The 23,629-nt window shown below is 60.6% G+C and overlaps 2 protein-coding genes across 3 annotated transcripts; both read left to right on the top strand.

The window, feature by feature from the left end:
• Positions 1-8,318: 8,318 nt before the first annotated feature.
• On the top strand, positions 8,319-11,775 carry MRGBP (MRG domain binding protein; the record flags this gene model as incomplete). Of its 2 annotated transcripts, XM_080716294.1 has the most annotated exons (5): positions 8,319-8,466; positions 8,943-9,064; positions 10,706-10,787; positions 11,076-11,150; positions 11,588-11,775. In XM_080716294.1, 5 exons carry the CDS (start codon positions 8,319-8,321, stop codon positions 11,773-11,775), a joined length of 615 nt encoding a protein of 204 aa, XP_080572420.1. The 2 variants fall into 2 exon arrangements, with proteins under 2 accessions (XP_080572420.1, XP_080572421.1); XM_080716295.1 differs by lacking the exons at positions 8,943-9,064; positions 10,706-10,787.
• A 3,527-nt stretch (positions 11,776-15,302) lies between these two features.
• Positions 15,303-21,747, top strand: OGFR (opioid growth factor receptor; the record flags this gene model as incomplete). The annotated part of the gene is made up of 9 exons (XM_080716468.1): positions 15,303-15,521; positions 16,463-16,680; positions 16,733-16,853; positions 17,047-17,115; positions 18,054-18,132; positions 18,943-19,021; positions 19,753-19,819; positions 20,261-20,409; positions 20,775-21,747. 9 exons carry the CDS (start codon positions 15,303-15,305, stop codon positions 21,745-21,747), a joined length of 1,974 nt encoding a protein of 657 aa, XP_080572594.1.
• Positions 21,748-23,629: the final 1,882 nt, after the last annotated feature.

Genomic DNA, 23,629 nt, shown 5'->3' with positions numbered 1-23,629 from the left:
CCTTTCTGCCCTAGGGGGTGAGTCTAACCAGATACGCTAATCTACAGCACCTACTTGTCACCATGATGTGAATCGCACTGTCTGAGAAGCCGTGTGTTTTCCCCGCGGCCAGAAATGCAGTTTCATCAATAAGCCGTCCAGGTGCACGGACTCCGCGTGCTGGCTCCGCACCACCTGCCATTCCTCTGGCCTCCACACTTCCCCCAGGTCCATGTCCAGTGCCTCCTGGCCTGAGCACAGGGACCCAAGTCCTTGCACTCAAAGTCCCGGACAAGATCTGGGGCTCTGAATTGCGCCCCCTTCCTTGGGAACTGGTCCTGCTGGCCCAGCTCGGAGTCCCTTAGAGACTGATGGCTGCTCTGCTCTCCTCAGGGAGCTTCTGCACCTTTCTTGCTATATCTGGGCTCTGAAACGTCACCCTCTGCCTGGAGCCTGGCCAACGTCCCCATCCCCCCCCCCGTCTGTCCTCGCTCCAGCTACAGTCGGCATCCGGCGAGTCCGGCCTCGAGCGCCCCTTCCTTCCTCCTGCGGCCCATGGAATCCAGGCTGCTGCTGCAGAGCTGCCACAGCAGGGCCAGCGCACAGGACTTCCAGTGGCTTCTGTGTCTATAAAAAGGATTGTTCACAGGCCACATTCTTTCCTTTTTTTTTTTTTTTTTTTCTTTTTTCAGTACTGGGGATGGAACCCACGGGCATTCTACCTTCGAGCTACACCCCAGCACTGTGTTTTTTACTATTCATTTTGAAACTGGGTCTCACTAAGCTGCAGAGGGCTTCACTAAGTAGCTGAGGCTGGCCGCAAACCTGTGATCCTCCTGTCTCCGCCTCCCAAGTACTGGGATTACAAGTGTGTGCCACCACACCCGGCCCACTGGTCATATTTTCATCCACCATATGCATGGAGAAAGTGGAGCCGGCCTCTGGAGGCTGGAGGGATGGGGCCAGTGTCCTTCTTTCTAAAACTCACCCAGGAAAAGCAGGGTGTGGTGGTGCATGCCTGTAAGCCCAGTACTTGGAGGCTGAGACAGGAGGTTGGCGGATTCAAGGCCTGCCTCAGCAATTTAGCGAGACCGCGCCTCTGGCCTCAACCAAAAACTAAGTAGACAAAAATGTAAAAGAACAGAAGCCGTGTTCTTGGCCCTGGCTTGAGGCTGAAGTTACTGTCCCTGTGCCGTCCCCGTGGTTCCGTGGCTGCTTCATCACTATCCCGAGGTGCTTTTGAAGTCCTAATTGTGCCAGGGCTCTAAGGGACCAAGAGATGAGGACAGCAGTGCTGAGGTGTGCGACTCCCGCCAGAGAGAGCAGGAGCCTTCATTTTAGAGGATGTGGGGGACACGCTGCTCCGAGTCATAATGGGAACAGTCTTCAAAGCCAATACCAACAAACGCCGGGCTCTGAGATCGAGGAGCCAGGAGCCTCAGAAGGCTCTGTCCACGGCATGCTGCCCCTGGTCCAGCCGTGAGCCGTGGTTACACTGTGGGGCAGAAAACCCTCCCTGCGGCAGGGCTCCCCCCAGGGTGGCCCCCAGACCTCCACCCTTCTCTCCACCACCCCTCAGCCACCAGTGCCCTTCTATCCACAGTAAGCCAGCCGGGAGTCCATGGAAAGGAGGGCTGGGCAGTCGTCGGCAGGGCAGAGTGAGCCCCTCTGGGGTCCAGAGCAGAGCGCAAAGCCTGGTACAGCCAGCTAGCCTCAGATGGTCTCGCCGAGGGGACGGCAATGCAGGGCCACACAGTTTTCTGTGCTCACAATGTGCAGACACAGCCTCAAGCCAGGGGACAGATACCCTCTTCCTGTTTCCTGACCCAGGACTCTTCATCAGGTGCCCACTGGGGCCTCAGAACGCCAGCAAGGCCAGTGGGCTTTGGAAATCGGCCCTTGCCAGCTGGACCAGGGCCCGGGCCGCAGGGCCTGGCTCTCCATAAGAAAGGGTGTGGGGGGCACGCACCACCACTCAGAGTCATGAGGCTCTGCTCCCTGCTGCCCCTCCGCCTGGCAACGGGAGCAGCTCCCACGGTAGCCCCGCATCAGAGCCTGGAGGCTGGCGGCTCTGCCCACAGTGATTCCTCCTGGATCTTCTTTGTTTCTGTGGTTCTGGGGACCGAAGCCAGGGCCGGGCACGCACTGCACAAATACTCTTCCACTGGGCTATATTTTTTATTTTGAAATCGATTCTCACTAAATTGCCCACGCTGGCCTCAAACTTGCAATTCTCCTGTCAGCCTCTGACATGGATTTCCTTTTTTGCAGTACTGAAGATGGAAACCAGGGGCATTCTACCTCCGAGATACACCCCCAACCCTATTTTTTATTTTTTATTTTGAAACAGGGTCTCACTAAGTTGCAAAGGGCCTCACTAAGTAACTGAGGCTGGGCACGAACCACGATCCTCCTGTCTCAGCCTCCCAAATGCTGGGATTACAAGTGTGCACCACCATGCCCAGCTATGGATTTTCTTTTCTTTACTCTTTCCTCTGTGTGTGTGTGTGTGTGTGTGTGTGTGTGTGTGTGTGTGTCTAGAGATTAAACTCAAGGCAATTTTACCTCTGAGCTACATTCCCAGCCCTGTTTCATTTTTCATTTTGAATTAGGATCTCACTAAGTTATGCATACTGGCCTTGAACCTGCATCCTCTTATCTCAGCCTCCCAAGTACTGAGATTATAGGTGTGCCACCACACCTGCGGAGTTTTCTTGTTAAAATGCTGAGAATTAAGCCAGGCGTGGTGCCGCATGCTTGTAATCCCAGCATTTGGGAGGCTGAGACAGGAGGATGAGGTTCATGGACAGCCTCATGAGGCCTTAGTGAGGCCTTTTGCAACTCAGTGAGATCCTGTTTCAAAATAAAGAATAAAAGCTGGGTGTGAGCCGGGCATGGTGGCGCACGCTTATAATCCCCGCGCTTGGGAGGCTGAGACAGGAGGATCACACAGGTTCGAAGCCAGCCTCGCTGGCTTAAGAGACCCTGTTTCCAAAAATAAAATAGGTCTGGGAGTGTAGCCTGGAGGTAAAAAGGCTTCCAGGTACCCCAGTACCGCCAAAAATAAATAAATAAATAAATAAATAAATAAATAAATAAATAAATAAATGTTGGGCGTGGTGGTGCACACTTGTAATCCCAGCTTTTGGGAGACTGAGACAGGAGGAGATCATGAGGACAGCCTCAGCTACTTAGTGAGGCCCTTTGCAACTCAGTAAGACCCTGTTTCAAAATAAAGAATAAAAAACAGGGTTGGAGGTATAGCTTGGAGGTAGAATGTCCCTGGGTTCCATCCCTAGTACTGTAAAAACAAAACAAAACAACAAGGAAAGAAGGAAGGAAGGAAGGAAGGAAGGAAGGAAGGAAGGAAAGAAGGAAGGGTAGGGCTGGGGTAGCTTGGAGGTAGAATACCTCTGGTTTCAATATCCAGTTTAAAAAAAAAAAACAAAAACACCTGAGAATGTCCCTGGGGAGGCCCTGCCCCTGGGGTCAGCTGGCCCTCTTTTAGTTCCTGAGCCTGCAGGCTTCAGACTTGAGCAGTGTTTCAGGCCTAAACAGTGGGTGGGGGGCGCCCTCTACAGGCGTCCTGTACTGCTGCAGGCCTTTGCTGGAGCTAGGATCCACCACACCTGGTAGGCGGCAGGTCTCCCCAAGCCCTGCTTTTAACTACTAAGACCACAGGCTTCTTGATGAGAAGAAAAATAATTAGACTGGAACCTTGCCCACATTAATTTTCACTAAACAAGAAGAAAGCCGAGGGTGTAGACTGTGTTAATTAGGCGCTGGTCTCTCCAGTCTGCAGGGAAGGACGTGGAGCAAAAAGAGAGCACCCATTTCAAATTTTTCATTTAATTTTCTGGGTAGGCAACTCATTCCTGTGATTCAAAACCACCTCACACACACAAGCTCAGCACAGCGGTGCATGCCTAAAATCCCGGTACTTGGGAGACTGAGACAGGAGGATAACAGTTTCGAAGCCAGCTTCAGCAACTTAGGGAGCCCCTATTTCAAAATAAAAAGAGGAGGGTAGGGCCAAAGGTGTGGCTCAGAGGTGAGATGCCCCTGGGATCACTCTCCGCTCAAAAAGAAAACCCACACGGTGGCGCACACTTGTAATCCCAGCATTTAGGAGGCTGAGATGGGAGGACTGCAGTTCGCAGCCAGCCTCAGCTACTTAGTGAGGCTCTTTGCAACTCAGTGAGACCCTGTTTTAAAATAAAGAATAAAAAAAATAGGACTGGGGGTGTAGCTCAGAGGTAGAATGTCCCTGGGTTCCATCCCCAGTACCTAAAAAAAAATGGGCCTCCAAGAGCCTACCGCCCCTTTGCCAGGGTCCCCCAAGAGCCCTGGAGATCTAGTTGGTCCAGAACATCCAGGGAGGGCCCTGTGATCTTAGAAGACCCCTGCAAGCAACCAGGCATGCTCAGGGTGGGACACACGAGGCTATAAAGTGGTGTCTGCCCAGAGCCTTTGTGTGCTGAGATCTGCACATGCTCAGAGTGAGCCTTTCCCGCATCCCATGGCCTCTCCAAAGCCCTGTCCTGGCCCCAGTGCAGACATACAGTAGGTGCTCAATAAGCAACCTGACAGACTCCAGCCTAGCCAGCCACATCTTCACCCCTACACACTGCCTCCTGCTCGCCTGAACAGCCAGGGCGGGAAGAAACTGCCTGTGGTTGTGGAGTAGGGTAGAAGAAATAAGTAGGTGAAAAGGAGACAGACAGCCGGGCGTGGTGGCACACGCTTGTAACCCCAGCTTTTGGGAGGCTGAGACAGGAGGACCGAACAGGTTCAAAGCCAGCCTCAGCTACTTAGTGAGGCTCTCAGCAACTTAGTGAGACCCTGTTTCCAAATAAAGTATAAAATAGGTCTGGGAGTATAGCCTGGAGGTAGAAAAGCCCCTGGGTTCCACCCCCAGTACCACAAAAGGGGGGGGGGCAGTAAAATATAAGAACCTGGAGCTGAAGTGCTTCAGCCTCTAGTCCACAAACCAGTTCTCTTTTCCAAGCCTGACTCTCCCAAATTCCTGAGAAACCCGTAGATCCTAGAGTTTACTAAAAGAAACTAGAATTGCCCTATGCATTGATAGCAAAACATAATATGATGTTTCAAAAAACCTATAATTTAGAACACTCCAGCTACTCAGGACCTCAATCAGCTGAGGACCCTGAGGCTAGCCAGACCACCAGGAAGTGCCTCGGGACCACCAGACTGACCAGGTCCTACCAGACTGAAATCGTCCTCACACGCCTCCCCTGGCCCACCCTCAGGAAAGTCCCCTGAAGAAGAGAACCCTGGAGCCCCCAAATGCCTTTTGATCCGCTCCACAGTGAGCTGGCCAAGACCAGCTCTTTCTGATGCATGGCGTCATTTCCACGTCTACCTGGTGTGGCTGGGAGTAGAAAAGAGATGGAGAAGAGAGCTCTCTCCTGCCCAAATCCTCCAGCCTGCCCGGTGTGGTGGGCACGCTCGTCATCCCAGCATTCAGGAGACTGAGACAGGAGGATGGCGGTTCGCGGCCAGCCTCAGCTACTTAGTGAGGCCCTCTGCAACTTAGTGAGACCCGGTTTCAAAATAAAGAATAAGGGCCGGGAGTGTAGCTTGGAGGTCGAATGCCCCTGTGTTCCATCCCCAGACCCACAAAAAAAAAAAAAAAAAAAAAAAAAAAATCCTCCAACCTGCCTGGCGGCTGTGAGTCCACCTGCCAGATCGGCATTCTGGGGTCTGTCTGTGATTGAAGGAGCCCGCTGTCTGCAGACACAGCCCTGCAGGACACAGATCAGTGTGGCACTCACGTGGGGGTGGCCAGGCGTGGTGGTGCACACCTTTAATTCCAGGACTTGGGAGGCTGAGACGGGAGGATTGCAGCTCCAAAGCCAGCCTCACCAACTTAGAGAGGCCCTTAACAATTTAGTGAGGCCTGTTTCAGAATAAGGCCGAGCGTGGTGGTGCACGCTTGTAATCCCCGCGCTTGGGAGGCTGAGACAGGAGGATCACGCAGGTTCGAAGCCAGCCTCAGCTACTTAGGCTCTCGGCAACTTAGTGAGACCCTGTTTCCAAATAAAATATAAAATGGGTCTGGGCATATAGCCTCTGAGTTCCACCCCCAGTACCACCAAAATAAATAAATAAATAATAAATAAATAATAAAGGGGGATGTAACTCGGAGGGAGAATGCCCCTCCCTGGGTTCAAGCCCCAGTTTTATAAACAAATCAAAACACAGGCGGGAGTATTCAGCAGAGAGGCCGGCCCCAGGGAACTGCAGGCCATAAAGGAGACATCAAGGGGGTGCCCGCAGGCACAGGCTCACAAGGTTGAAGGCGTCTGAGCTGGCGAGAGATATTGGTGGGCACAGGGCCTGGCCTAGTGGAGCAGGTATAAGGAGGCAAATAAGAGGAGGGCACGTCTCCAGAACAGGGCTGGTGCTGGGCTGGGCACAGGGCCTCCTGGCCTGGCAGCCCCAGGTGAGGCCAGTGTTGGCCAGGCCGATGGGTCAGAAGGCGCAGCCACGCAGGGCTCCACCCACAGCTGCTGGCCAGCCGCTCAGGAAGACAGGAGGATCGTGCAGGTTCGAAGCCAGCCTCAGCTACTTAGTGAGGCTCTCAGCAACTTAGTGAGACCCTGTTTCCAAATAAAATATAAAATGGGTCTGGGAGTATAGCCCGGAGGTAGTCAAATGGGCAGTCGGGGCCCAGGCCCCAAGCTGATAGGCTCCAAGCCCGTGAGGCTAAGCAGAGCCGACACCCACCAACGGGCAGCTCTCACTGCGGTGCCGCCTGGTGACCCGGAGGCCCCGCGGGAGCGAGCAGACCCCTCCTCAGACCCCAGGAGCACAGGGCTGCGCTTGTCCGTGGGGGGGGAACGAGTCCTGCAGAGGCTCTGGGCCTTGCTGGTCACACACCTTAGTGGCGACGAAGCCAGGAATGGGACCCCTTGCATCCAAGCCTACATCCTCTGGGAGGCTGGGGCAGTGGGTGTCCGCGAGAGACTCCTGACAGCGGTGGCTTTGGACGGAGGCAGGGAGAAGCCCGCGAGGGGCGGGGCTGGAGGGCGGGGCTGGAGGGGCCAGGGGAGCTGATGCTTCCAGCACGGCGCGGGACCGCGGCTTGGCGCCCAGGACCTAGGCTCCACCCAGCCCCTGCCCAGCCGCCCTCTCAGCCTCAGCCCCGCCCAGACTCCCCGCTCAATTCTCCCAAGCCCCACCTGGACTCCGCCCAGAATCCCCCCCAGAATCCCCCCGCCCTGCCTAGACTCTGCCCCGGACCCGCCCAGACCTCTCCCAGGCCCCGCCCAGACTCCCACCCAGGCCCCGCCCTAACCTCTCCCAGGCCCCGCCCAGACTCCCACCCCGACTCCGCCCCTTCCCCCCCCCAATAACTTGGCGGTGGCCACGCCAGGCCAGCGGTCGACGCCTGTCCAACTCCCTGCGCTGGAGTTGACCATCGCTCCACCTCCCAAAGGTCCAACTGCAGTTCAGAGACAAAGGCAGGTCAAGGCGGGCGGGGACCAGGGGACCCCCCCCCCGCTGTGCCCAGCGTGATCCCTCCATCAGGCGACAGGGCCAGGGGTAATCACCGGCTGTCAGAACTCCGCTCCTATGGGACTGGTCAGTTGTCTGGTTTTTTAACAACTTTATTAAGGTGTAATTTACATTCCCTGCAATTCTCCATTTAAAGTATACAGTTCAGCAGGGCATGGTGGCGCACTCCTGTAATAATCCCAGTATTTGGAGGACCGAGACAGGAGCATCATAGGTTCGAAGCCAGCATCAGCAATTTAGCAAGGCTCTGAGCAATTCAACGAGACTTTGTTTCCAAATAAAAAACAAACTAGGGTTGGGCGTGCAGCTCTGAGATAGAATGTTCCTGGCTTCAATCCCCAGCACACCACACACACACACGCGCGCGCACACACACATTATTTATATATTCTGAATATAAGTTCCTTATCAGATATATGATTCGCAAATATTTCCTCCCATTCCTTGAGTGGTGTTTTTGCTTTTCCGTACTGTCTTTTGAAATACAATGTTTTTTCCCCATTCTGATACAGTGTTGTTTATCTTATTTGCTTTACTTAGAAAACCACTCAAACACAGAAGCGCCCCGCGCCGGCCCCGCCCACCGGCTGAGCGGAGCCGAGTGCTGCAGGGAAGAGGCTGGCCGCCAGGGGGCGATGTGCGCGCGCCGGAAGCCGCGCCCTCGCTGCGCCTGCGCCGACCGGAGCGAGAGCCCGCGCGCGAGACTGGCCGGCGCGCTCCCGTCCGCCCGCGAGTGCGCCTGCGCGGAGCCCGTGGCCGCGCCTGCTCGCGCCGGGCGCTCGTCGCTCCCGGCGGCCATGGGGGAGGCCGAGGTGGGCGGCGGGGGCGCCCCGGGCGACAAGGGCCCGGGGGAGGCGGCCACCAGCCCGGCGGAGGAGACGGTGGTGTGGAGCCCCGAGGTGGAGGTGTGCCTCTTCCACGCCATGCTGGGCCACAAGCCCGTCGGTGAGCTCCGGCCGCGGACCCGCGTGGGGGCGGGGCGGGGCGGGGCAACCGTCGGGCGGGGCGGGGCCTGCGACTGCGCGCGGGACGGCCCGCCCCGGCCCCCGCCCCCGGGCGCCCCTGCCGGGGACCCCTCGCCGGGAGACCCTGCCCCGGGACCCCACGCCGGGAGACCCTGCCCCTAGGTCGCCACGCCGGGAGACCCTGTCCCGGACCCCACGCCGGGAGACCCTGCCCCGGGACCCCGCCTCCGGGCACCCCTGCTCCTGGGGACACCCCTGCCCAACCCTGTGCCCATAGCCCCTCCCTGAGATCGAGCCCGCTGCCATGCCCCTGACCCTGCTACACCCCCACCCCGGCTGCTTGCACACCCCACGCCTCCTGCATCTGTCTCCTGCCCCCTCTGGGACTCACCCCACTACCGCGTCCCCCATCAGAGCCCTGCCCCTCCTCCCTCACCCCGCCCCCCTCTGCCACAGGTGTGAACCGGCACTTCCACATGATTTGTATCCGGGACAAGTTCAGCCAAAATATCGGACGGCAGGTCCCATCCAAGGTCATCTGGGACCATCTGAGCACTATGTATGACATGCAGGCACTGGTGAGCTGGACCCCTGCCCACCCGGCATTGGGGGTGCAGGGGGGGACCTGCCCTGTTCAGACCCGGGGCAAGAGTGTGCCCGCTGCTGGCCTTCTGGGTCTGCAGGGCAGAGCAGAGGTAAGGCCTCCAAATCGTCAGGTGAAGTTGTTGAGGTAGTGCTGCGGAAGGCACCAGCCTTGCCGTGGCAGGTCAGTTTTGGGGGGAACCTACTTTAGTCAGCAGAAGTCTCCAGGAGTAGCTGGGGTCCCAGGACTCCAGGAGGGGCTTCCACAGTGGGAACCAGCCGGGTGCAGAGGTGTGGCCCTTGCTCTCGGTTCTTGGGGAGCCTTAGAAGTGCCTCAGATGGAGGGTGACTCACCCAGGCGCGTTAGGTTTATACCGTGGTCTCTGGGGCCAGGCACCTAGGATCCCGTCCTCATAGGTTCAGAGCTGGGAGTGTCTGAACAGCCAGGCTGGTTACCTCGGTAACCAAGGTGGCCAGAAGAGTCAGGTGGGTGTCTTGGAAGAGGAAGGGCAGTGTGACTGGAGAATGGGGTGGTGCTAGGCGCCAGACCACCAGCAGGGGCTAAACTCACAGCCACGTTAGTCCTCTGGCAGGGCTGTGCCCTGGGCGAACCACTGCCTAGCCATAGGCGTGTCCGGAAAGCTTAAATGGTTGCTGTGCGCAGTCCTGCGGGAGACATTCTGAGCCTGGCGTGGAGCTCGCTCCAGGTGACCGGCACCCGATAGCCCAGGTGCAGCAGGGCCTGCGCTCCTCCCCGTCTCCCTGCACAGCTCACTCTGCCAGGACACTGAGTGTGCCCCTCAAGCACTGATCAGAGGCCCGGCCTCTCTGGGGGCCCCGTCTATGGGGTTCCTTGGGCCACTTGGGCCTCACACGTTTCTCGCAGAGAGATGAGTGTGGTCTGTGCCTCTCTGCAGAAGATGGTTCTGTGTCCTGAGACAGGCGGGTGCTGGACAAGAGGCACCTTGGCCCACGGGGCAGTCGGGGCTTGAGGTCACCGGGCTTTCTGCCCGGGATAGCGTGCCTGCCTTGGTCCTGTAGCAGCCCGAGCGCTCTGGCCCTCGTCTGGCGCCTGGTCAGGCGCGCTCAGGCTGACTGGCTCTGTGCGGCCCTGTGCTGCTGACAGAAGCCCGGCCCTTGGTCTTCTCCAGTGCAGGGCCCTTCCTGCCACTTGCCCTTCCCCTTGGTGGCCCGTGGGACTTGAGGGCAGCCAGAAGCCCAGTCCGGGTAGGTGACCTTTCCACACTTGCCTCGTCACCGGGCTTCTGTGCGTGAGGCCATCCTGCTGGTGCCTCGGGGTCCCTGGGCTCCTGCCAAGTGGGTGGGAGCTGGGGGCACCTGTGGGGGCTTGGGGCTATCACTAGGGACACACCTGGGGAAAGCGCCGGGTTTGGACGCCTCAGTGGTGAGCCCCGGGGGCCAGCAGGGCCGCCACATGCTTGGGCCCTCAGCTGGGCTGGCCCTGCCTCCCGTGGCCAGCCCCTGGGGACGGAGGTGGGAGGAAGGGTCTTACCCCAGCTCCGCCCACACAGCCTCCGGCAGGCCAGGCATGTGCACTGGCTGGCTGCTCCCAGGTGACTGCTGACATCACGTTTTCTTTGCTTCATGGAAATACGCAATGCTCTATTTGCCATCAGCATGAGTCTGAGATTCTTCCATTCCCGAATCCAGAGAGGAACTTCGTCCTTCCAGAAGAGATTATTCAAGAGGTCCGAGAAGGTGAGGCTCCGCCAAGGTCAGGTCTAGGGACAGAGAAGGTGGGACCCAGGCCGAGGCCCGGGTGATGGTCCCGCCAGGCCCCGCTCTGCTGCTCCTGGGAGGCCTTGTGACCCTGCGGGGCTGGGAGGACTGTTCAGGGTGAGGGTCCTGCAGGGCTGGGAGGAGCGTTCCTAGTGACAGACGCCGAAGCCCACGTGGTCAGCAAGAATCATGGCAGTCCCGGCCCAACTGTCCCTGGTGCCGGCCGCCACCATGAGTTCCCAGTGAATGCCACTGTCTCCTCCTCAGGAAAAGTGGTCATTGAAGAGGAGATGAAGGAGGAGATGAAGGAGGATGTGGACCCCCACAACGGGGCTGACGACGGTAAGTGTGCAGCCCCACCCTCCCCCGCGCCCCTGGGAGCAAAGCGCCCGGTCTCCTGCCCCGAAAGGCCTCCCTTGTGCAGGGCACAGTCGGGCGGCCGTAGAGTCTGCAGGACGGAGGGGACGGAGGGTCCGTTCCAGGCAAGCGCGGTGCAGGAGGACTCCTGACAGCGTTCCCCTGCAGGGACGGAGCGCACAGGAGCCCGGTGCTCAGCAGCGCCTCTCCTGACGTCGTGGCGGAGCCTGGAAGCCTGAGCGTGTGACACCGAGGCTCGCTCGGTCAGGAGGACCAGGCCCTCTCCAGGCCCTCGTGTAAGGGGCTCCCCAGGAGGAAGCCTGTCGGGTTCCGAGGGTCACGTGTAGATTCCAAGTTTTCTAACAGGAGGACGACGGGAGTCCCGGGCGCTCCATTTTCAGCCAAATGATTTTGTTTCTCAGTTTTTTCATCTTCAGGGAGCTTGGGGAAATCCACAGAAAAATCCAGCAAAGACAAAGAGAAGAACTCCTCAGACTTGGGGTGCAAAGACGGGGCGGACAAGCGGAAGCGCAGCCGGGTCACTGACAAAGTCCTGACCGCAAACAGTAACCCCTCCAGCCCCAGCGCTGCCAAGCGGCGCCGGACATAGACACGTCAGCCCTGCCGTTCGCCTTGGGTCCCGGCGAGCGTGGCCACCCAGCAGGGGAGCCTGCGGAGGCTCCGCCATCCTGCCCCAGCGGACCCCAGAGACCAGGACTGACCTGCTTGGATGCTGAGGCCCCTGGCCCGCACCTCACTCTCCTGGCCTCGCCCCACTGCGCTGTACCGTGAGAGGAGCTGCCGAGGGCTGCAGCCAGCAAGCAATAACGCCGTCCCACTCTGTCCTCAGGCCTGCGCCTGCGCCTGGTGCCTGCGTTTGCATTTCGTGACCCTCCCTCTGCCCTGTGGAGGCCCTGGGAGCCTCAGACGCACGCACCCCAGCGGCCCTCCCTCCTGGGAGACTAAGAGCTGGACTTTTCACTCACTCGTACTGTAATGGTGTATATAATTTGGTTGGTATTTCACTATTTAATTTTTCAGAAGCCTATTTTACTAGTGTTTTATATGAGAAAAAATACTGAAGTTAACCTGTGTTGTATTTTTTCTGAGATGTTCTGTTTTTAGGTAACAACTACTGAGATGCTTTTTGCTCAGTTTTTATATGCAGATCCAGAGAATTTGTAGCGGTTATTTTTGTAATTCTCGCAACTTGCAAAAGGACCAAATGAGAAGTGGCGGGGAGGGCACACAGCCTTGGGCTGATGAGGCATGGCCCCAGGGTTGAGTGAAGGATGCTTTCGTTTGACTGCAGAACATTAAAGCACAAAAATTCAACCTGGACTGTGTGGTTTTCGTCCCAGAGGAGGTCAGCGTTTGCTGTCCTGGGAAGTGTTATTTTTCCCAGATGCAGAACTGAGGAGCACCCTGAGGATGAGTTCACATCACTGGATACAGTGTGCCAGCAGTAGGAGACAGCGTTACTTTGTTGATCGGGTGTCACATCCGGAGCCCCTCCCCTCAGCACTAGTGTTCTGTGGCTTTCAACTTCAAACTGCCAGCAGAGTGTTACAAAGCCTCGTCCAGGCTCTGCCCCGGCCACCCTGTGCACCTTGGCTCCCTGGCTAGGCAGCTGGATGGCCTGAGCACACCGCATCACTTGCTGGCCCTGAGGAGCACCTTGGGGGCGGGGAGGCACATGCTCTCCCAGGTTAGACCAGCTGCACGGACTCTCACGGGTCCCTTCCCACAGAGCCCGGGCAGGCCCACACCCTCGGCGCCATCCCAGCACAGATGCCCTGCTCGCCTCCAGATGCAGCCCTGCACGTCTGAACAGCCTGCGGGCATGCCCTCACCCCGCTGAGTGGAGGGAGTCTCCCCCAGGTGTCCTTCCTGTGCTCGCTCCCTCAAGGTCAGCCCCTCTCAAGTCCTGTACTGTGCTGGCCCTTGAGTTTCGCGCAAGCAGGGGAAACAGGAGCAGGCGGTGACCCCAAGTGGTGACCGGGAGGGGCTTGCTCTCCAGCCAGCCTGCTGCCAGGGCGTCGGCACATGTGGACACCTGGCCATGGCAGCACTGCTTCCGCCACTCCCCGGGCAGGCTTCGCGGCCTGAACCCTGCCTGAGCCCTCTGTCCTCAGCCCTGAGTGCAGGAGCTTCCTGGCATCCCTGTGGGGGTCCAGCCACGCTCTGCTGGCCAGGACAAGGGGATTCACAGGCCCCTGGCTGTGTGATCCTGGGGGCCTGGTGGAGTGGGATCTGGAGTAGGTTTCGATTTACCCTGCCAGTGGTGTCAAAGCATGCATCGACAAAGACTGAGAAGAAAACAGCTGGAAGGAGGCTAAAGTGCCCGGCGCAAACACAAGAGGGCCTGCCAGCTGCCGGAGCCAAGGGAGCGGTGGAGCAATCGGCACCGGCGGTAAGGCCTCGGCGACTGAAGGACGTGTGGCTGCTGAGACCACGGCCCAGCAGAGGCACCTCGTCCCGTGCCCGAGCCCCCCAGTGTCTTCCCCACAGAGGACAGACCCCTCCTCAGCTGCCGTCCAGTGCAGTGGGAATTCAGCTGGGCGTGGCCTCACCTCTCCACGCTGGTCCAGGGGTGATGGAGAAAGGAGAGTGGCCGCCCTGCTCCCACACGGCAGCAGCTTGCAGAAACGGGCTCACCTGGGCAAGCCACGTGAAGAGCCCCTGGCCTGACTCCTGCGAGGCTGACCCCAGCAACGCCGCCGGCGAGTGCACGTGACTCCTCACCCATGCGGCAGAGTGGTGCGCGTGAGAGAGAGCCAGACAGCACAGCCCTCAGGAAGCCGAGCCCCACAGTGACAGCTGACTGAGGGGCCGCAATGTGTAGCATCACACAAATGCTTCACAGGGACGGACAGGGTTGTGCAGCGCCTTAAACACGCCTCTCTGGGACACGGGCCTGCCCTGGCTGCCTCCTGCGAGCAGCACTGTGGAGGCCATACACTTGACTTTCTGGGGCAGTGGAGGGCAAGCCTGCCTGCCCAGGTACTGCCAGGTCAGTTGAGCCCTGGACGGCTGTCCCCAGAAGCTGCCATCGAGGCCTCCCACCTAGACTGGCACTGTAACCAGGTCCCAGCTGTAAGTCACATAGCAAGGTCAGGACATGGCCCATCTGAGCAGGCCAGCCCCACCAGACACCCGGGGCTGCTCACTTCTGGAGAACTGCCCTGCCCGCAAGGGAAAGGTGATCTGCAGGAGTGTCCAGAGCTCCTCCACTTCAGGGCCACCACTGTCCTTATGAAGTCAGGGAGCATGGACGCAGCTTCTAGCCAGGAGGGAGGTGTCTGGGAGTGACAGGTTGACAGTCAGCAGGGCCTGGTGCCTCCTGCCTGTAATCCCAGGATTTGGGAGGCTGAGACAGGAGGATCACATGTTCAAAGCCTGTGAGAGCAAGGTCCTGTTTCCAAATAAAAATCAAATAGGGCTAGGGTGTGTAGCCTAGAGGTAGAAGGCCCTGGGTTCCATCCATCCCCAGCACTACAAAGTGGGTGAATGGGGGAGTCCTTGGCCAAGACCAGGAGGGTGTATTCGGTTCCTGCTCCTCTGTGGCCCCAGGCATCAGAGCCTGCTGCCTCCCTGCAGATTTGGGCCAAGCCTTCTCTACCAATCTGCTGGCCTCCAGCCAGAGAGGCCCTGCTCTCCTGGCAGACAGACCCCTGGACGACCCTATACCGACCCCAGTGGCCTGCACCTGTACCCAGTAACCTGCGGGCGTGGAAACATCACTTTCCCCAGAGTCCTCCGGAAGGGAAGCGTTCATGAGACGCTCCTGAGGGCCTCCGAGAGGCGCTGCCCACGAGGGAGGGGAGGCATCTGCCCGCACCCCCCCAGCTACAGCGAGACAGGGGCTCCCCGCGTGGGGCGGGCGCCCTGGGGCTCCTCCGCGACCCCTCTTTGGGGAGACGGGGCGGTCTCCGCAGCGGGATCCTCAGGGCGGTGGGCATGCGGGGGCTGGTGGGGGGCTGGATGTCGGGGCGGCCCTGCAGGGCGCCCTCCCGTCGTCGGGTGGGCGCGGGCGGGGCTCCGGGCGGGGCTCCGGGCGGGGCCAGGCCACCCCCGCCCCGCCCCCGCGCTTCCTCCGCTTTCGCTTTCGCTTCCGCCGCAGCGGGCGCGGCGAGCATGGACGACCCGGACTGCGACTCCACCTGGGAGGAGGACGAGGACGCGGCGGGCGGCGAGGGCGGCCAGGCGGGCGGCGAGGACGCGGGCGCGGGCGCGGACGCCGAGGGGCCGCGGGCCGGCGCTCCCCAGGTGCGGGCGGCGGCGGGAGGCGGCCGCGCCCAAAGGCGCCGGGCCGGGGCGGCCGCTGCCCCCGGCGGCGTGACGTCAGAGCCGTGCGTGTGATGCGGGCCGGCCGGTGACGTCAGAGCGGCGGCCGGGGCGGCTCCGGGCACCTGCTGACCTCGGGCGCGCGGCGGCCCGGGGGGACGCGGCCCAGCCCCGCGGTCGCCGCCTGCGCGGCCTGGCTGTCAGCCACTGGCTACTTTTGTTGCGGCGGGTGCTCGACCATCAGGGGTTACTTTTGTTGCCAGGGGCAGGTGCCTAGCGCCGGTGCGAATCGGCTCTACGAGGCCTGGTCTTGTCCAGGGTGGTTGCAGGTGTGCGGGAGGCTGGGATCTTGGACCTTGGACTGGCCTTGGGATGGCTTTCCCAGGCTCAGCACTGGCCTGGGTTTCCTGGAGAGAAGCCCCAGAAGTGGCGGCTCTGGGGCCTCCTAAGCGGGCGCTGCCCTCTGTCCTCCTGCCCTCTCCAGTGCTCCCTGCACCCCCGGGCTTCAGGATAGGGGTAGGGGCAGGCTGGGCCAGGGGCAGAGGCCTGCGCAGCGGCCGGCTCTGGACTGTGTGTGGTTCTTGGGCTTCACTCCTGAAGCAGTGCTCAGGTGCCTTGCCTGGGGGTGCTGGTGACCCCGATCTTTTCCTGTGTGCCTCCTGCCTGGATGACTTCTTCCATAAAGCCCACATCTGCCCGGGTGCCTCGCGTGGGACTCTGCAGAGCCAGCTTCTCTGTTCCTACCAAGCCCTTTGTGCACCTGTGGATTGGTCCTGGTCTGAGCTGTGGGCTCGGCCAGCACGGCCAGGGAGAAGTGGCTGTTCAGAGGGGCAGCAGCTCCTGAAGACTTTCCGTCTGCTGCCTCTGGTGTATGAAGCAAGCAGAGGCAGCCCCAGCCCCGCTAGAGCCCGTGGAGCTAGCTGTGGGAGTGTGCCCAGAGCAGGAAGCAGGGGCCTGGCCTCCTACGCCTTCCAGGGCCCTGCCCAGGCCAGTCATGCCCATACCTCCAGCACAGCCCTCGAGCCAAGCCCAGCCAGCACCCTGCCCTGCCCTGCCCTTGTAATGCGGGATCAGACTGTTTCCTGGCGTCCTTGTCACACACCCCATCCTGGATCCCTGAGTACCTGGCCTGCAGAAACCGGGGGGAGAGGAGCGTGGGCAGCAGGGACCCCTCCTGCATCGGGCTAGAGACCAGAGACACGGGGTTTGTCCTCCATGCCATCGGCCAGTGAGAGGGGGCCCGGAGCGGCCTAGCCAGAGCCGCCTTTGGGCCCCTTCAGCGACTCAAGTAGCGAGGTGGGCCGCCCTTGGGGCCTAATGGTGACTCAGTACAGCGGAAGGGCCAGTACTGTGGCATTTGGAGATCTCGAGGGGACACATGGGCCCACGGCCAGTGTGAGGGTAGCCAGCAAACCCGGGAGGAGGAGCCGAAGCTAGGCCTGGGGACAGGAGACCACACCACTGGGAGCCCCCCAATGAAAGCCGGGGTGGGGGTTGAAGGAGGAACCGTGATCAACACCCGCCAGAGGAGCTCATGGGCTGCTGGCCAGCTGTGCTGCCCCAGAGACAGCTGATCCTGTTCTTCTCTTCCCAGTCCAGGATGACGGGGTCCCGCAACTGGCGAGCCATGCAGGATATGCGCAGGTACCGGCACCACTACCCGGTGAGTACCCGGGGCCCTGCAGAAGCCCCCCGCTGCTCACCTGGAGGCACAGGGCTCTCCCATCAGGCCTCTTCTGGACAGAATGTCCCGTGTCCTGCTGGAAACCTGGCCTATCCTGGGCCAGGGTTGTGGGGCGTGCCCCTGATTGTCCAGAGCACTGACTGCTGTGAGCTCAGCCCTGCCCCTCTCTGGTCATGGGGGCACACTGCCCTGCCCATCTGAGCCTCCGCACCCTGGCCTTTAAAACAGGGTACCAGCCAGGCATGGTGGCGCACGCTTGTAATCCCCGCGCTTGGGAGGCAGAGACAGGAGGATCGCGCAGGTTCGAAGCCAGCCTCGCTGGCTTAAGAGACCCTGTTTTCAAATAAAAATATAAAATAGGCCTGGGAGTGTAGCCCCAAGGTAGAAGGGCTTCCAGGAATCCCAGTACCATAAAAAAAGTAAAACAGGATACCAAGCAGGGCGCGGAGGCACACACTTCATCCCAGCATTCGAGAGGCTGAGACCGGAGGATCAAAGTTCGTGGACAGCCTCAGCTACTTAGCGAGGCCCTTTGCAACTCAGTGAGACCCGGTTTCAAAATAAAGAATAAAAAACAGGGCAGGGGGTGTAGTTCAGAGGTCAAATGCCCCTGGGTTCTATCTCCAGACCCACAAAAAATAAAAATAAAACAGGGTACCAGCACCGGCCTCCTGGCACAGCGCGGAGGGCTCCTCACCTGGTGTGTCAGCCTCTGCGGGATAGGCTCGACCTCCAGCCCACACTGCTGGGAGGCGAAGGGATGCTGTCCTCCAAGCCTGCTGGACTTCAGGGTCTTGGGCGGCCAGCCTCTAGAGGCACAGAGGGTGGCAGAGCTGACCCCAGAACGCGGAGGCCTGAGCGGCCCTCAGAGGTAGCCTCTTTCCAGTGTCCAACTGTCCCTTTCTTTGGCTCTTCAGGATTTGGTAGAACAAGACTGTAACGGTGACATGCCCAACCTGAGTTTCTACAAAAACGAGATCCGCTTCCTGCCAAACGGTACACCCAGCTGCCAGCAGTTCCCTCTCTGCCAGTCCCTGGGACCCTGGTTTGGGCCTTGGCTTCCAGAAGGCCCCGTAGTGCCCCTGGAGGCAGTCCAGGGGATGGGGTTTGGGTGGGGTTGGCAACCTCTGTAAAGGACCAAAGAGACCTGTGAAGCTTCTCCACCTGCCGGGTCTCTGCTGTGCCTCATGAGCAGTACACTCGCCAAGGAGCTGAGATCAGCGCTCCATCTTTAGACGCTGAGATGAGATGCAGAATGCTATGTTCTGGTGTAAAACCTATGTGAAATTTAAATTTCGCTGTCAGTAAATAGTCTCTGGCACCCCCACCCAGGCATTTCTGCAGCTGCTTTGTTGCTGTGGCACCAAACGAGAGCAGCCACGGTGAAGACCGTGTGGCCACAGGCCCCAGGCCCCACCACTGGGCTCCCCGACTGGGCCTGCTCTGGGCTGTGTCCTGGGGTTGGGTTCTCCTGGGGGCTTTGTTTGAGGTCAGACTTCCAGGGCTAGCAGGCAGGCTTTAGGAAGGTGGCAGGTCCGTCTTTTGCAGAGACGGGGCTGTGCCTGGGACCCGGTCCTTCCCGCTGGGGGTGCCCTCAGTCAGCAGCAGGGGTCTGGCTCCAGGTTGCAGAGGGGCCTAGGGCCTGCACCTCCAGTTGGTGGGATTCACATCAGATAAGGTGTGGCCAACTCTGCTGAGCCCAGATCCCTGAAGGCCCTAAACAAGCGTGGCCGGCTGGGTGCCTCCATGGCGCTCTGCCTAAGCCCCGCCCGGTGGCTCCCCACTGACTTGTCCCTGGGCTCCCAGGCTGCTTCATCGAGGACATTCTTCAGAACTGGAAAGATGACTATGACGTCCTGGAGGACAATCACTCCTACATCCAGTGGTGAGTGGACGGCCTGGGGCAGGCCATGGCAGGAGGAGCCCTGGGCTCCTGCCATTTCCTGAGTGTCATCCTTCCCAGAAGCCCAGGGTGCTGGACAGACGGTGCCCGCACGCCCTTGGGTGGCATCACGGGGTGCTGCGGGGAGACCCGGGCCTGTCCGTGTCGCGGCTCACTGTTCTCCGCAATCTTGTAGTTGGGAGCCTGTGTCCTGGGAGACAGCAGGGTGCACACATCCTAGATGGGGTGGGCGGGGCTGCAGCTTGGCTCCGGCCTAGAGCTGGGCCATGCCTGACACTGGCCAGGGTGGGGCACCAGGCGGTGGCCTTGGGGCTGAGCCTCTCCTGGAGGATGCCCTCTGGGCAGCACGGGCTATGGCATGAGGTGCCTCGTGGAAATGATTTGCAGCTTTGATGACGTGAGAGAAGGGGCGCAAGAGCAGGGAGGAGCCCAGGGGCAAGGAAGGCAACCTGGGCCCCGGCCCATCCCTGGCGGGCGGCAGGGAAGGCGATCCGACTCTCCTCTCCGCAGCCTGCTGGGCGTACAACCCCGTCCTGGGCCCCTGCCCCACCTGTGGTCCTTTGCTTTGGGGACTGCATGAGGACCCACTCTCCTTGCACTGAGCAGCTAGCCCAGAGAGGGTGGCGAGCTGCCCGGCCACCCAGCAGTGCAAACCTGCAGCCCGGAAGCCGGTCCCCGTCACTAACAGGCTTGTGCCCTCCTCCTCCTCACAGGCTGTTTCCGCTGCGGGAACCAGGAGTGAACTGGCACGCCAAGCCCCTCACTCTCAAGGAGGTGGAGGTGAGCCCTGTCCTGGGCCCCTAGGGTGAGGGCGCACTGGAGAGTCTGCCCAGGGCCAGGTGTTGGGAGCCCCCGGGGGCTGCCGGGAAGGCGCCTCCGCCCTGCCCCCAACTGCAGTCATCCTGCTAGCACCTAGAAATCAGCCTGCTGAGCCTGGCTTCCACCAGGGAGCTGAGGGAGGCCCCCAGGGGCCCAGGACTCGGGACAAGAGCAGGAGAAGCCTGGATGGAGGGAGCCTCCTGGCACACAGAGCAGGTTCAGAGAGGAGGCGTCCTCCGTGGCTCTGGGACTTGGCTCTGGTAAAGCATCGGGCCCAGGACAGCAGGAAACACACGGACACGTCCCTCGTGACCTTGCCCGAGGAGGCCAGGTCAGGGCCAGAGGAGGCGGCGCCGGCCACACTCCTCAGGAGCACTGCCCAGGAGCGCCCGTGTTTTCTAGGCGTTCAAAAGCTCCGCGGAGGTCAAGGAGCGCCTCATCCGGGCCTATGAGCTCATGCTGGGCTTCTACGGGATCCAGCTGGAGGACCGCGACACCGGTGCTGTGTGCCGGGCTCCGAACTACCAGAAGCGCTTCCGGAACCTCAACTGGTGAGAGGCAGCTGCAGCCACGCCCCCGGCAGGTGTGAGCACCGGGCAGGAGGACCGGCTCTGAGCTCCTCCTCCTCACCTCCGGGGAGGGCAGCCCCGGGAAAGTGGCAGGGCAGCTGCAGGCCGTACAGCCCCTTGTGGGAGGCGCCCCTCTGGCCCTGCGGTGGTGCTCCCTGCGCACACCTTCAGGGTGCTCAGGCATTTTCTGGGCCTGGGTGAGTCCTCCCGAGGCCGGGAGGCCTCGGTGGTGCTCCCTGCACGCACCTTCAGGGTGCTCAGGCATTTTCTGGGCCTGGGTGAGTCCTCCCGAGGCCGGGAGGCCTCGCAGGCTCCTTGCCGCAGGACACGCCCTCCCTCCTCCGCAGGCGCAGCCACAACAACTTACGCATCACGCGCATCCTCAAGTCTCTGGGCGAGCTGGGCCTGGAGCGCTACCAGGCACCGCTGGCACGCTTCTTCCTGGAGGAGACGCTGGTGCGCCGCGAGCTGCCAGGCGTGCGCCAGAGCACCCTGGACTACTTCCTGTTTGCTGTGCGCTGCCGGCGCCAGCGCCGCGAGCTGGTATACTTCGCCTGGGAGCACTTCCAGCCACGCTGCAAGTTCGTCTGGGGGCCGTGGGACAAGCTGCAGAGGTTCAGGCCCCAAGCCGCAGCCCAGCCACTAGCAGGCCCCGGTCAGGCAGAGGGGGGTGAGAGCCCCGGGGACCCCGCACAGGAGGCCAGCACCCAGGGCCCAACCCACGAGCCAGGGAGGGACCCCAGCGGGGAGATGATAGCAGCCGAGGGGCTCCATACACTGAGTGGAACACCCCAGGATGCAGGAAGCCTGGAGGGGGACCCTGAGGATGGGGATGAGGCCGAGCCCCCCAGCCCCAAAGAGAGTAAGAAGAGGAAGCTGGAGGCGAACCGGCAGGAGCCGGCCCCCGAGGAGCCCGGCTCCCAGGGCCCCTCGGAGGTGGAGAAGATCGCCCTGAACCTGGAGGAGTGTGCCCTCAGTCAGGGCAGCCAGGACCTGGGGGAGACCGAGCAGCCCTGCCCCCCGACCCTGGAGGCCAGGGTCCTAGATGAGGCGCGAAAACGGAGGAAGGTAGATGAGGCGGGTGCTGGGGGTGACGGAGCAGCAGTCGGTGGCGGCACCCCAATGCCGGCGCCTGCCCCATCCCAGTGTCCCAACGCCCAAGAGGATGGGAACGAGGCTGAAGAGGACCCAGAAAGCCAGAAAGGGTCCGAGGAGGGTGCCTGCGGGAGCCCCCCGGAGGGCCCAGGGCCCGCTGCCACAGGGACCTCGGGGAATGAGATGGCGGAGGTGACCGGGATGGGACCTTCTGCAGAGCCCTGAAAGCCTTAAGGAATGGGAGCCAGCGGGCATTGTGGCCCTGCCCGGCCCTGCTGCAGGGAGGCTGGGACCAGGGAGCCCGCTCTGGCTCCTCGCGGTGCCCAGCAGTGCTGGCCTCTCCCTGGTGGCCACGGCGGCAGCCGCCAGCTGGACCGAGGCCCCTCAGGGAAGGCTGAGAGGCACTTTACCTCACCGCGCCCTCGGAGCCCTGCAGGGGCCTGGGGGGGTCGTTTTCTTAGTCTGGTGCCAAGCGAGGCCTTTTCTGAATAAACTCATTTGACTTTGAGTCTTTCTGGTGTGAACCCTGTTTGGTGGCCTGTGGAGCAGACTTTCCTCTGGACTCCCCCCGTTCAGAGCGGCCTGGCCTGGCCTGGCACTGTGTCCCTGCCCAGACAAGGGTCCCTCAGGACAGAGTACTAGCTCAGCACTCCGCAGGCTTGTGTCCCCTGGGCACAAGCGCCCCGTGCATATGCGTCCCATGGCGGCACTGCACCCCACCCATGTATACGCGGCCTGCGATGGCACACAGACACACAGATCCCTGGGTGCAGGCACCCCAGGTACACATGTCCCATGTACATGCGTCCCACATGCACGGCCTCCTGGAGTTCCTGACACCTGGATGGCACCTTTTGTCACCTGCTCCTAGTTGGCTGGGACTCGCACAGCCCCTCGGGTGACTGGGCCGTGTCTGGTCTTCCCATCTACCCTGTTTTGGCTTGCCTCGGGGCAAGCTCAGGAGAGATCTAGCCTCACCCCACCCTCCACACCAACACACTGGCTGCACCTGACCCCCGTGCCCCATCTGACCGGAGGGGACCCATGGCCCTTCCCACTGCCCAGCCTTGCCTCTGGAGCCTACACCCCTTCCTCCAGGGGGTGCTACATCATCAGGATGAGGAGCTTTTGTGGGCCTCTGAGGAGAGGGGTCCCTCATAGCTCCCCAAAGGGCCACATGCTTTGGGCAAAGTGTTGGAGTGCAGACATAGGCCTGGGGTCCCGGCAGTGGGGAGTTAACCCAGTCCCCATCCCGAGAGTCAGAGCAGTAGATCTGGTGTCGTTTTTCAGGAAAGTCCTCAGTTAATCCAGTTGTGCCACAAAGGCCTTCCTAGCTCCACCAGGGCTGGGGCCACTGGTGCCCTGTCCCTGCTCTGGCTCAGTAATGGGCTTTCCATCATTGAACGGGAATGGAGGCACTGAGACAGGCATAGGGCATCAGTTACCTTAGCAGGGTTCCTCTGATCTCCGGTGCTCCAGGACAGCAGTCCAAACCACTGGGGCCCCATGGATGGGTGCTGGAGCCAGCCGGCAAAAGTACGGGTTCCCAAGAGAGGCGCGAGGATGAGAGAATTCAATTCTAAGAATTTGATTCAAAGAATATTTAATTCTAGCATGAAAGGATCGCCAGTCCACTCCTGGGTCGATATCTCTACTGGCCTATCCCGGGTTTATCTCTCTCGTCCTTTTATACAGTTCCAGGTCAGTCGACCCCTCGTGCCATCACCACCTGTGCGCGCAGCGGTCGGGTCAATCGACCCCTCGTGCCATCACCACCTGTGCGCGCAGCGGTCGGGTCAATCGACCCCTCGTGCCATCACCACCTGTGCGCGCAGCGGTCGGGTCAATCGACCCCTCGTGCCATCACCACCTGAGCTTCTCTCAGACCTTTTACTCTGAACTTTCCATGATCCCAAACCTTATTGACTCTGGGCAAAGGACAGTCAGAAGTATTCTTTTAGGGGAAAACCTTAATGGCGCTCCACAGATGGGGAGTCTTAACACCTGATGTAAGAGTCTGGTTGGAGCACCCCTGGGGGCTGAGCACCTAGGGATAACCATTCACCTGAGCCTCAAGCTGGCAAGGATGGACTCCGCCTTCCCTCCT

Source organism: Muscardinus avellanarius (genome assembly GCF_963383645.1).
Source record: "Muscardinus avellanarius genome assembly, chromosome: 19".
In the NCBI taxonomy this organism is placed as follows: domain Eukaryota; kingdom Metazoa; phylum Chordata; class Mammalia; order Rodentia; family Gliridae; genus Muscardinus; species Muscardinus avellanarius.
The sequence above is the reverse complement of the archived record's forward strand: the minus strand, read 5'-3'. Positions and strand labels throughout refer to the sequence as shown.